At 34.2% G+C, this 13317-nt stretch overlaps 2 protein-coding genes across 2 annotated transcripts in view; both read right to left on the bottom strand.

Moving 5' to 3' along the window:
- Nucleotides 1-4967: 4967 nt before the first annotated feature.
- The window catches only part of LOC144573561 (scarecrow-like protein 9), a 38700-nt gene continuing 30350 nt past the window's right edge, over nt 4968-13317 (bottom strand). Inside the window, exon 4 of the mRNA XM_078323344.1 lies at nt 4968-4999. The gene's annotated coding sequence lies outside the window, so the exon portion shown is untranslated. The remainder of the gene's footprint in view (nt 5000-13317) is intronic.
- On the bottom strand, nt 5001-7070 carry LOC144573657 (scarecrow-like protein 34). Its single transcript, XM_078323430.1, has one exon. The coding sequence runs from the start codon at nt 7068-7070 to the stop codon at nt 5001-5003; it is 2070 nt and encodes a 689-aa protein (XP_078179556.1).

Here is a 13317-nt window from a genome sequence, read left to right as displayed (position 1 = left end):
TTTACTTGTTTGTATTTCAACCCTGACATTTGTTTATGTCTTCTATCAATGTTTATAAATTTTCATGTATTTATTTTGATTTATTTTCAGTTCTATGTTCGGGGGTTGACGAAGTTTGACTTTGCTCTGATTTTTAGTGAACTGAGATAGAATAATTCATTTTGTTAACCCAAAATTATAAAATTTTATGCAATCATGCTTGTCCAACCATGCTTTATATATGCTATGAATTTCATGAATTATTTTTAACATAAACTTGACTTTACTAGTATGTAAGTTTAAAAAAATTTTACTGCTGCCATTGAAAAAAGAAATACATTGGTGAAACTACAAATAACAATGATTATAAGCTGGTTTACTACTCTCCTCTGAATCTGCTGGCTCCTCTTCTCATAATAACAATGATTAGTCTGTTTAGTGTATTCTATTCCTTAGCTTGACTGTTTTGTCATATTCAGTCTTTGATCCTTTTACTATCTATATCTTGCTTAGATATATCTGTTATACTAGGATTGTTTTCCTAGTTTAGTAAATCTTTTATATTATTGCAGGTTAATTTTTTGCTTAGAATTAGTGATCTGTATTGATTCACTATTTGTTTTGTAATCAGGCTATTCCAGTTTCATAATGAAACAGGTGGGTTCATCCACTTTTGTCAAAAAAAAAAAAAAAAGATTGATTATAAGCAAGTCCAATAGGATTCTCTTCTCCATTGGCTTGATTAATTATTTAAGTTGGATTAAGTGTCTCCATTCTCCAAATATGATCTTCTCAATGTCTGCATAAAAATAAAGTCAAATTAGAAACGTAGATTTATCGTTGAGAATAAGAAAAATATATATACGAAGTACCTTTGTTCCTCCAGTATACAAGTACTTCCCATCTTTAGGAAAAGAACCGGACAATTCAAAACATCAACAAGTCTAGTGCAAACGTATTGCTCTAAGCGTAAGCAGGAGCAAAGCAGATTGATGACACAGTGCGCCATACCATACTGGTACAGTGGTACCATTACCATACCATACTGGTACAGAGGTACCATCACCATTCCATACTGCGTAAAACTTCGAAATGCACACTTAAATTTTGAAAAATGCAAATTTTCAATTCTAGTCCAGACTTTATCCGAATTTCCAGATCAATCATACAAACAAACATGTTTATTCCAAGCATACCAAGTAGATGAAAAGCAAACAGTAAAACAAATATAACTTAATAAGCAAACATGTTTATTCTAAGTCTGTAAAAGTTACAAAAGAAAAAATAAGATAAACATCTAAAAACAAAAGTTACTAGTCTGTCCAACCTTAGATTAAATTGATGGTTGTGCAGGCCACTAATTGGTTGGATGCTAATTGAATCACAACGCCATTTAATGCTCTAGGAATAGAAAGATAAGACTCCAATTTATAATTTGTTTAGATAGCAAGAGAATTTCTAATCTCTTAACAAGAATCAGCACATGAAATTGACATAATAGTTATTTCTCAATCCAAGACTAAACACCACCATCCAGTCCAACAAAGCAAAAATGTATATCAAAGTTTTAGCAAAAATGACAAAGATTGACAAAAAATTCAAAAAATTGAGATAAAATAGAAATTTTTAGACTGAAAGAGTACTGCATACTTGAGGGGCACCAAGAAGAGTGTGAGGAGACAACTTGAGCGGAAAGAGGGTAAATTTGGTAAATTCATCGACTGTGCTAAGCCACGGCGAGGCAAGGCACGACTGGGAGAGCGCAGCGCGTCTGAGCGAGAAGCGGCACGAGTGGGAGAGAGAGAAGCGATGCGCGAGCGAGATGGAGAGGAGAAACGCAGAGGCGGAAGGCCAAGACGAGAGAGAGAGAATCGGAAGGAAAAGGAGCTAATGGAGGAGCTTTTCAATTTTCTGTTTCATCAAGCGGTTCATCACAGCGCGGATCTCAAAGCATATCCAACGGTTAAATCTATGTGTGGGCAGGTGATTCGGTCCCGTGTCCGATGCGCATCGGACCAGACTTGGTTCGATGACCTGTCTCTACCGTTCAATTCCATTCGATCTCTACCGTTCAATTCCATTTCTCAGACCCGCTTCGTTCTGTCTCTTTTCTTTCCTCGTATCTTCCTTCTCTCTTTCCCCCATTTTGCTTTTCTCCCGCCGAAAACAAAGTAGAATCGCACATCCGCACCGATCCTCCTCGATCCCACTGGCCGCGTCCTCCTCTCCGGGGTCTCCCTTCTCGACCTACTTCCGGCGTCATCTCTGTGCTCCCCCTCCTCAACCCCATCATCGTCAGCTCAAAGATGCCCATCACACCTCCCCCATTTTTCTCTATCTAACGCCCGTGCTTACTCTCACTGGCCTTGTATGACTCCCGTCAAGTGCTTTTTTGATTTTACAGCTTCACACTTGTCAATTTGGCTCATTTGTTGTCAATTCTACTTGATTACTTATTTCTTCTCTGGGTGCCACCAAAGCAAAACGACACTAACCCCTTTAAGATAACCATCACATACTGTGCACACATATAGAGATATAGACAGAGAGAGGTGTTAAGGCACATAAATTGGAATAATTTCATAAAATGCAGACTTTAATATGCAGCATGTTGGCTATGGTCTGTTATTAAAGTATAATAAAAAATAGTCTGTTACTACATATGAGGTTCATGCTCTTGCATGTGCTCCTTGTACTGCATATGTATAGGTGGCCACATATGTAGTCAATTTGGATGCGTTTTAAACACTGATTGGAGAAATGATCAATAAGAGGATGATAGTATGATGTCTATTTTGACAACATAAATTATTTTTCTGGTCTTGGTAAACTTGGATTAGCAGGAAATAGAATCCTACTTGATTCTTTAATTGGGCAAAAATTTATGAGCAGAGAAAAGCAATTTTATGAGCAGCACCTTTTCTGGTCCTAACAAACTTCAATACAGTTGCTTTACGTTTCTGTTCTTAATTTTTTTTTTGTTTGATAAAAAGGAAAAACTAATCCATTACTATACTCTTGTAATAGCAATTTGCCAAACATGCCCCAATTACTCTACGATTTGGAATGAATTATATCATAATACAAAATGAGCTACAAAATGATGAGGATGTTTTTTTGGGACCAAGAAGAAGATCTACGAGAATGGGAGGCGAGAAAGATGAAGATTCAACAGACGTCCATTTAGGAGACATGTTACAAACAACTATCAAAGATGCGTTGTGGGAAACATGCAAAACAGAAGAAGCCATAGGAATTAAAATTGTAATTTTTATTGTTCATTGCATTGTAAAAAAAGTTGATTATGCTTGTTGTATTTGTATGTTGAGCTTATTGTTAAGCATATAATATTATGTTTTGATTTAACAACTGAGCTACTGGCAGGCAAAGAAAAGTTGCAATATTATTACATAATTTTTCCAACCTAGTCTAACACTATAAAATTACCGAAAGCAGTTTTGTCATGACATAATTATTATCATATATCACAATAAGTATATACAAACAACACTGTCTCAGTAATGTATATACATCAAACAAAATAGAAAGCTGGAATTCAGTTCTGTGCAATACTGCAATTGATCCCTTCGGTAGAGCTGGTACCTTGGCCAAGTTAATTCCACAGCTGCAGACATTATTTCAGGTCTAAACAATAAACCGAATTGGCGAATATAATAAAGCAACCATATAAATATATCCTCTCCCAAATCCATTATGTACCGGGAATATATTGATATCATAAGCACCACTTGAATCAAAGATGAGACTAGTATCTAAAGCATCAGTAGCCAGTAGGTAACAAATCCACTTCCCATGTCAAAAAGAGTTGCTAGTAATAAAAGGATGGTGTAGCAGTGTTAAAAAAATTACTAGCAGTGATAAAAAATTAATTCATCAAAAAACAACAAATGGATGGTGTAGCAGTGATAAAATACCAGCCTATACTAGCAATAAAAAAAAATGATTGAAAGCTCTTAGACACAAAATTCATTAATCAAGAATATGCATCTCTTACAGCTAACAGATTAGAATTTGTAACTACTACTACCTAAAATATCTAACATGATAAATTTGCATGAAAAGAAAAACCTAACTACTATTACTGGAATTACTGGTACATGAGTACTACTATTACTGGTACATAAGTAAAAAGTTGAATTTAAAGCTTGCTGCTCGTTCCTTTGCTCCTTGTCAGCTTGAATCAGCAACTAAATTTAAAAGAAGTAAAAAAAATCTAACTACCCACCCTCTTCCCGTTTGCAAAAAGTGAAAAGGTGGATGGCCTATTTGTAACTTCACCTCAACTCTTCTGAAAACTCCATAGCCATTTACCAGTAAGCGAGAACGCCCCTGATTTCGTCACAGTGCTCCTGAATTTTTACCAGCAATTTTCTCTCCTTGCAATTTACCAACAATTATGCACTTATCATATACATAAAAAATGTTACAATAATCTCAGATAAAGACTAACATCAAAGAAGCAAGACTAACCAATACTTAATCAAGCGATGGATTGGAGTTGGTGTTTCCGGTCTATAAGATTGGGGTTGAGCGCACGAAGAGGGCGCGGCGCCAGCAGTGGGCCGAGGAGGGAGAGCATGATGAGATGGCGTGGCCGGAGGTCGAGGAGGGCCGGTGCTGTCTTTCGTTTCTCCTTTCGCGTGAAGAGAAAATTGGGGAGACGGAAAGACGAAATTAGATTTAGCGGGTTTAATTGGATTTTCATTAATGGATCCGTTAATCAAGCGATAGATCAGAAATTTCCAATCGACGTTAGAAACCGCCTATCGAACAGGATTTGGTCCGATGCCCATCGGACACCCCCCTCTCCCTAAATTAAAAGTAAACTCACACAGAAATTTTCTAACAATTTAGGTAGACTTATACAATAATATAAACTCAATTCTTCTTCAAATTATTAGTGAAAAGAAAGAAAATGCTCTAAAAGATGCATCAAAACCATTTACAAAATATAGCTAAGTTTATAATGCTCTTACTATTTAGTCTTGTAATTAACACTCTCATGCATGCTCATTCGGTTTCCACGTGGACAACCCAACTAAGATCGTTCCTTTCCATCCCAATAGAAGCCAATTGTTGTCTTCATCAACTAAAAAATCCTTGTGGTGGAGCTCTCTCACCCAATTCAGTATCTTTTTCTTGATCAGTGATTCCACTGGTAACTGCACAAAACCAGCCCGAAGATTCCTGGCCTGCCACTGCCTATACGTCTCAGGCCTTTCCACTCTCTCTGAACCCTCACATGCTATTGCATTAATTGCTATTGGACTTAGAATGTTCCTTTCCATATGGAACCTCGCCTCACTCTCTCGAGGCATATTTGACTGTAACATATCAAAAAATGAAGAGAACTTGGATAAAACTTCCTTAAATCGGGTTGTATAGAACGGCGTACTATATGAACCATTCAAAATTCCATGAATAAAGACATGTGGTTTGATCTCCCTTATCATGCTTAGAGCTTTATCACGGGGGCAGCTCATAGCAATTGTCTCATCGGCAAGCCTTCCAAGGTAATAGAAGCAATTTACTACTAAAATCTCATCTTTTTCAATATTAAGATCTTCTATTCTAATCTTCTCCCATTTAGATGCTATACCTTGATACTTGAGACGGATATTAAATCTCTGAGCATATTCTGACAACCGCCTTCCTGTCTCTTCAACTAGTCTGCCTGGATGGAAACCCTTTTGTGGAAATTCTATGCCAGTTATACGGATATTAGGCGGTGTACTTCTCAAGCTCGAGAGACGCTCAAAGAAAGATGGCCACGTGAATCCCATATGGATTCCAAAGTCAATTATATGGACCTTTTGGGCATTTTTTGAGACGTTAAGGATTGTTTGGTTAGCAAAATAATGTTGTGCCCTCCAAAATGGGCAAATTGCATCATAAACACGGAATGCCTTCAAAAATTCAGTCACATTTCCTTGACTTGACACTAGTTCGTGGTAGATGTCACTTCCCGCACCAACCAAGCGTGCCTCGAGTGCATTCACTAGATAATATGCCAAACGTTGGTCGCTGTCTCCCTTAGGGGATGAGTGTTTCCTTATTTGCTTGATGAGTTCAGATGCCCTGCAGTAGTTGTTGGCAGAAACTGCTTCAGAACAGTGAATTAGGAGAGAACGAAGATTCACCATGCCATCTTCAGTTTCCTTCTCTTCTAATGCCTTCTTACTCCTTGTGTCCACCTGATACTGCTGTGACTCATTTTTCATTTCTTGTTTTACAATTTCACGTATGGAGATAACCTCTTTCACATATTCCCTACCACGGAAAAGGAGATGCTGATCTAAGTTCTCATTTTTTGCCGGCTCATCTGAGGAAACTGCTTGTTGCTTGCGAGCTCGCCCCTCTAATAGATCTGGTTCTCTATCATTACAAGCAAACTTTTTAGCACTGGCCTTGTAACATATTGCCTTGTCCTCACCGGCGGCATAGTTTTTTTTGGGTTTTTCATCAAACTCAATTCTATTTGGCTCCAAGCCAACAAAAAACTTTTCAACAGCTGGAAGAAACTTCATTGCTTCTTCAGCACCCTTTTGGACTTGTGTGACCGGAAGATTCTTCATAAATAAAGAAGAAATCAGATCTGTACTGATCAAAAGGGGTTCAGAATTACTGTTTAATGGCACGTCGTTTTCTGAAACACTTTTAATAGTATTAGTGGAACCACTATTTGTAGTGTTATCGTTTTGAGGCTGTTGGATTTCAATCAAGGTAGGTGAAATAGGGTATTCTTTTTCAAGGATATCATAGAAGGATTTCTCAGTTTCTCGAATAGCTGCTTCTTCGTGATAAATGCTTATATCATCATCTATATCTTCTTCTAACATAATTTGGCCTATGTAGTTTATTACTGCATTGGACATGAGATCACAAACCTCTTGGTTATTTGTACCATTGCTTCTGAAAGGATTAGGTGTGGCATTCTGGTTTAGGTTGTCACTCGACAAAGTTGGGGAAATTGTCTGGTAACATTCAAAAATGGCTTGTGGTGCACTCGGTGTATCTAGGGCATTATTCCCTTCTTGGAGATTTCCAAGCCAAAGCCCTTTTGAAGCCATATGAAGCTATGTAGTTGAATGTGTGCTTTCCAAGTTGCAAACTACCCGTTAACTGTAATTTGCACCAAATTGACTTTTTAATTATGTTTAATTCCTTATTGCCGAAAAGACAGTTACAAAGGAAATAGTAAAATAAAAAGGAATATTTACCCAAAGTTTTCCTCTTTTACTTGTTACAAAAGAAAATAACAATAACAACCTCTAAGCAACTTACTGAATCGTGCAATCTTTTCTATTTTACAGTATCAATATCATTTGGCAGTTCAAACTGGCATGGCAGCCTCTAATAAATTTTTGGATAAGTATTACCTTCATTTCAGTTCAGTAAAATTTCCTTTAGATTTGTACCAGTTGGGTTCGGGTTGGGATCCTATGCTGTTTGCATGTTTTTTCTCATCAATTCACGTCATATGCTCGTAGTGTATACAAGAAACTGAATTTATACATTATGAAAAAAGAACGAAGAAGGAAACATGTTGTAGAGTTTTCTCTAGCTTCCTTGGATAAGTGAGGTTATAACTCATTCAGGTCTGTTTCAGGTTTAGATTTGAAGTTTTGGTCAGGGCTGGTATTGGTGTGACTAAACAATGTGGCTGTCAGATTTCAATGTTATTGGATTAATTTGTTTCTAATTATTGGATTCTCTTGCCATCCCAAGCCGATTCAGATTAAAAAATCAAGAGAGGCCAAGAGGATATTTCGACTCACATCAAAATTTAATCACTCAGGAACACAATAAATTTTACTAGGTTTTAGGGAATGTAATTATGACATTACAAGTCACATGTGCCAAAATTTGGAAGTTTCCATTCTATCTTTGAGGTTTAAGGCGGTCTGAATTGTAATAAATTAGTTAATTTCTGCACTGGTACTGTTTATGCCTTTTGGGTATTAAAGCTGACTGTTTTGTGGTGACTAGTACCGGTATTGGACCTAATAAGACTGGTACTGGGGAAAAAGGCTTTTGTGTGTATTGATGAGGGATACTTTACAAAGACCTCATTAGCAATAGTCTTTGGGAGAATGTTTCGTTTCTATTGCTTTCATAATTGTTTTGGTTGATGCATATGTATCTAATTGTATAAACTTGTTTCTACGAATGAATGGGAACATGTATCCTTGTTTAATTAACATCTTTTAATGTTAGTTGGCAAGGGGCCTATTAACAAATATATTAAAATCAGAAAAAGTTCAGTACATCACCACCACCTATTTACAAAGAATAGTGTTGAAAAGTGTTGAAATCCATACTAAAAAAGCTGATGCAAAATTCAACAAGCCTCCCAGTACCCACCCCCCTCTATAATATGGACTTAATTAACCTCTTTACAAAGAAAATCCATGTTATATATGCTTTGTTATGATAATTAATATGTCAGAAGAATTAATTTCTTGACAAATTTACCCTTGAAAATAATAATCTCCATGGACAAAGATTCTTTCAAATATACCAGGAAATTCATTAGATGAAGTGTAGAGACGAGGTTCATATATAAGGCACATACCTAACCGTTAGTCTCTGCTTGCTCTGCTTTCTCTGTTGTGAATACAGATAACACTTTCCTGTGGCTGTATGGAAAGACCTTTCTTCTTCTTCTTCTTCTTCTATCTACCTCTCTGCTATCTCTTTGCAAATGGTGGGAATGAAGTGTAGAAAATTCAACTCAGACACAAGGAGCTTTATAAAGGTAGTCATCATTTAATTACATTGACAACTCGGAAAAAAGGGGGAATTTCAGGTCTACCCCTCAAAAACTTTGAAATTACATATTTCCTCTAATATTCATAATATAAGATTTACCTTCTAAACTTCAAAACTCACAAATGTACCTATTTTATTGTCTTTTCTATTAAAATTCATTTTAAATTTATAAAATGTCCATTTTACCCTTTGTTAAAAAAAATGTAGTATGTTTGAAAAAAATGGTAGTCTTGTAATTGATATTGAATCAGTCTTCTACTTCCGACACTTACACAAATATGTACCTAAAATGTCAGTGGGTATGCGTTAGAAGTAGCGAAATGATCCATTTATACTAAAAAATCGACCAAACATTTTTATACAACACACTACATATCTATTTATTTTTTAATAAAGGGTAAAATGGGCTAAATGCGTTAGAAGTATGCATTAGCAGCCGCCCCCTCGGGATTTTGAGTTTTAGTAGTGATCTATCGGTACTGACCGACTTTGACCCCCTTTAGATGTTTGATTTGTAATTCGGGTTAAATTTAGTATTAAAATCAAAATAAATTTCTTGAATTATGAGTGATAATTAGAATTGTAAGTTAAAATATCAGAAATTATAAGTTAGTATTGGAAAATATAAGTCAAAGCATTGTTTTTTTATCGAGTATCAAATTAGTTAATGGATTTAAATCCAATTAGCTATTTAAACCCAATTCGTCCCGCACGAAAATTTTGGATCCGCCTATGTTTCTGAGCAGGATTTTTTCACCTCTCCGCCTTTAGAACCATCCAAAAACTTTCTAAGGACGTGTCTAAGGAGTGGATACACTTGTCTACTGCTAGAATTATTATAAAAAAGGGGTAGATTTTAAAGATTATTTTATATTTCTGCCACGATCTCTCAAAATAAAAACTCTGGGGTTTACACTTTCTTCTTACTCTTTATTTTTATACTATATTTTGTTTTAATTACCAGTTTTATTATGTCTATTAGAGGCTTAGTAGCTTTTTCTTAGAGTTTCAACTTTTAACTCGATGCTTTGTTGTTGTTTAATTGATTTATTTGGATTAAATTTTCACACGTCGTAGGAGGCATCACTTGACTTTCCAATGCGATATGTGGCATAGGATTGGCCAAAGGGACATTTTTTTGTCGTCTTATCAGGTTATTGGATGTCATCAGGAGATTGCTCCAGCCGTTTCTATTATTACATTTCACATACACTACAAATTAACGGATACCCATCTCATAGAATAAATAATAGCCATAAAATCTCCATCATCACAAAAATTATTTGATTAATATCTTTCGACTCACTCGTAACTTTTATATAACAGGGTTTATTTGATTTTATGATTTCCTATCAACAAAAAAATCGGAAATAGTTGGCTATCAATAAAACGAATTATTTAGGTTTAATTCGGGTTTAATTCACAAATCTTGTGACTATGATGCATGGTATCCATCCCTTCAAGGCATGAATTAATTTATATTCTTAAATGATTGGAGGGGATCTTAACGAAATAAAGTAAGGACTTTCAAGGCCAAATTCTTTATTTTCAGAAACTAGAGAAATTAAATATTGTGTTTTGTTGCAAGATATTTTGCGATAATCCAGAGATATGATTATTTTGTGAGAAATGGTGAAAATTGAATCTTGTATTATTCCGCTTCTAGATAATAATTGTTGAAAAAAAAAAACCCACATCAGGCAACTTACTTTGATTCTTGACTAGTGAATTTTGATGGTGATGTGATACTTTTATCAAGCTTGTGTTGGATTACCGTGATAAATAGAGGTGTCAACTGGTATTGTATGGGCCACACAGACACTTTCATACTCATGCTCTCTTAAAATTAGTCTTATCCATACTTTTGTATTTTATCCTTATCCATTAAGATAACAGGTAGGAAAATGAATAAATATAATTCATGAGTAAATGAATAGCATATATAATATAATATAATATAAAATGAGTGAGTCTATGGTACTATATATGCACATCACGGGTTGGTCCGTGCTACGGCTTAATATTCGAGTTTTCAAAATCCTAATGGTCGATCCGAACCGTTCATCTTGTTCTCCATATTAATATATGTTTGGAGACCAAATTTTACATTTTTTGAATTTTTTTACTATTTTTTTAGATATTTAGAAAATCACTTGATCTGAAAATTCTGGACCATCCAAAAACAGTGATTTTTAATAAATCTAAAAAATAGTAAAAAAATTTCAAAAAATGTAAAATTTGGTCTCCAAACACATATTAATATGGAGAACAAGATGAACGGTTCGGATCCACCGTTAGGATTTTGAAAAGTCAAATATTGAGCCGTATTACGGGCCAATCGTAATATGCATAGTACCATAGATTCACTCATATAAAATTATAACAAATAAATAAAAATATTAAATATTAAATGTACATAATATCACAAAATATAAATAAAAATTAGTCCGTAATTTATTTTGGATCCTATTATTTAAAAAAAAAATACAAATTATTAATTAAAGGAAAATGATAAAATATTATATAAATAATTTTGTCAAAAATTACTAAAATGTTAAATAAATAAATTTTATCATAAATTACAAAATAAAAATTATAGAAAATATAATATAAATCAATCTAATTATAATAATAAAATTATGCCATTTATGTATAAATAAAAAAAACTTATCATATGTAAATAGAGTAACGGTATGAAATAGCTCTTACCTATATCTTTACTAAAATAGCTAATGAATAATTTTTCTTATACTCATATCCATACCGGATAAGCTAACGAAAAAAATATAAAATAGCTCTTACCCATATCTTTATTAAAATAGCTCAAAATAATTTTTCTTATACTCATATGCATACTGGATAAGCTAACTAAAAAAAATCTTACACATATCCGTCTTATCAATTATGATATAGATATAGATCGGATAAATGGTTAATAAAGGATATCATTGACACCCAATGCCAAAGCAGGACCTGTACATTGTATGTCCAAACCCTATTCATTTAACTCAATAAATTAAACTTGTGAATTGTGATACAGGAGGTGGATACAAACTTTGAAAAGTAGAAACCAACTTGTAAATTTGAAAAATAAAAAGAAGTAAAAGGAATTCCTACATGTTCAGATGGTAGCATGTCCAATGATTATTACCAGAGAGATATTTTTTGTTAGCTGTGATTAATTATACTGTCAGTACAGTTTCCTCTTCGAATTGGATAATCAAAATGCATAAATTAAAATAAAGAGAGCTGACATAAATTTTTTTTTTCAGATGTTTAGCAGACCGCCCCCACAGTGGGGCGGCGGTTTGCTATAAATTTTGTGAAAACCGCCCCACTGTGGGGTGGTTAGGGTATTTGTGAATTTTTTTTCTTTTTTTTGGAGGATATTAATAAAAATCACGGTTTTCCAAAGAAGGTATTTTTTTTTTAACTCCTAAGTTTTTTATAGAGAGATTTTCACATATACCTCTCAACAACTCAAAATTATATAATTTATCTCTAAACTTTGAGCTTACGTATTTCTCTCTCGAAACTTACAAAATTCACATATTTACCCATTTTATTTTTGTATCAACAACAACAACAACAAACTGCTTGTAATCTCAATTGTACTTCATCACAAATATTAAAATGTACGCTATATAATTTTAGAGATTTATATAGATTTACACCTAATTTTTTTTTTTAAATATGACCTCATTGATTCAAAACAATAAAATTGTAATCAACATATATAACAAAACAAACTGTAACTTTTACACAAATAAAATAAAATGGTAGTTACCTACTTATTTTTCTGAAGAAATCACAAATCGTAAAGTAATATTCATACACAGACGACGTTTTTGTAAATTGTAATAAGCATTAAATAAACTTATCACTGTTTCACTTATTTGTACGAATCTCCAAACTGCGGATTTGCGCTTCAGAATCAACGGGCAGAATTGCGCATCTATATTCTTTTTACCGGAAACCGCAAAATTCTCCTTTCCATTCTCTTTGTTAGGATCTCGCAGATCAGCTTACACATTGTTTCACTGCCGTAGACCATAATTTTCAGTTCCCATGCCTTTGCTAAACAATTGAGAGAGATAGGTCAGTCAAACAGGCCCTTTCGTCAGTTCTCCCCTTCTTAGATTCTGACCAAGTCAAAAATCAATTGCAACACTGGTGGCGCCCAAATTTCTTTGACATGGTATGATGTAATCAGCAGGTTGTTTAAACCTTGCAATGTATTTTTTTTATCTTTTGTGAGACCTCATGTAATCTTCTCATAACCAATCCAGAATAATGGTAGTGCCAATTAGTGCACGTAAGCTGTTTGATTTAATGCTTGTGCGACCAAATAAAATTACTAAATGAAATATTGATATCAACTAAAAGTAAACCCAAGAAGAAACATTGTAACAATTCAGGTAGGTTTATACAATAATATAAGCTCCATTTTTCAAATTATTAGTGAAAACAAAATAAAGTGCTTAAAATGATACATTAAACCATTCAAAAAATATAACTATGTTTATCTCCCCTTACTATTTAGTC

The sequence above is a fragment of the Carex rostrata genome, chromosome 21 (genome assembly GCF_964058835.1).
Source record: "Carex rostrata chromosome 21, lpCarRost1.2, whole genome shotgun sequence".
In the NCBI taxonomy this organism is placed as follows: Eukaryota; Viridiplantae; Streptophyta; class Magnoliopsida; order Poales; family Cyperaceae; genus Carex; species Carex rostrata.
Note: the sequence above shows the minus strand (reverse complement) of the source record. Positions and strands in the feature narration are given on the sequence as shown.

Coding starts and splice junctions, on each gene's coding strand:
- LOC144573657 (XM_078323430.1), bottom strand. CDS start 7,070: ATGGCTTCAAAAGGGCTTTGGCTTGGAAATCTCCAAGAAGGGAATAAT.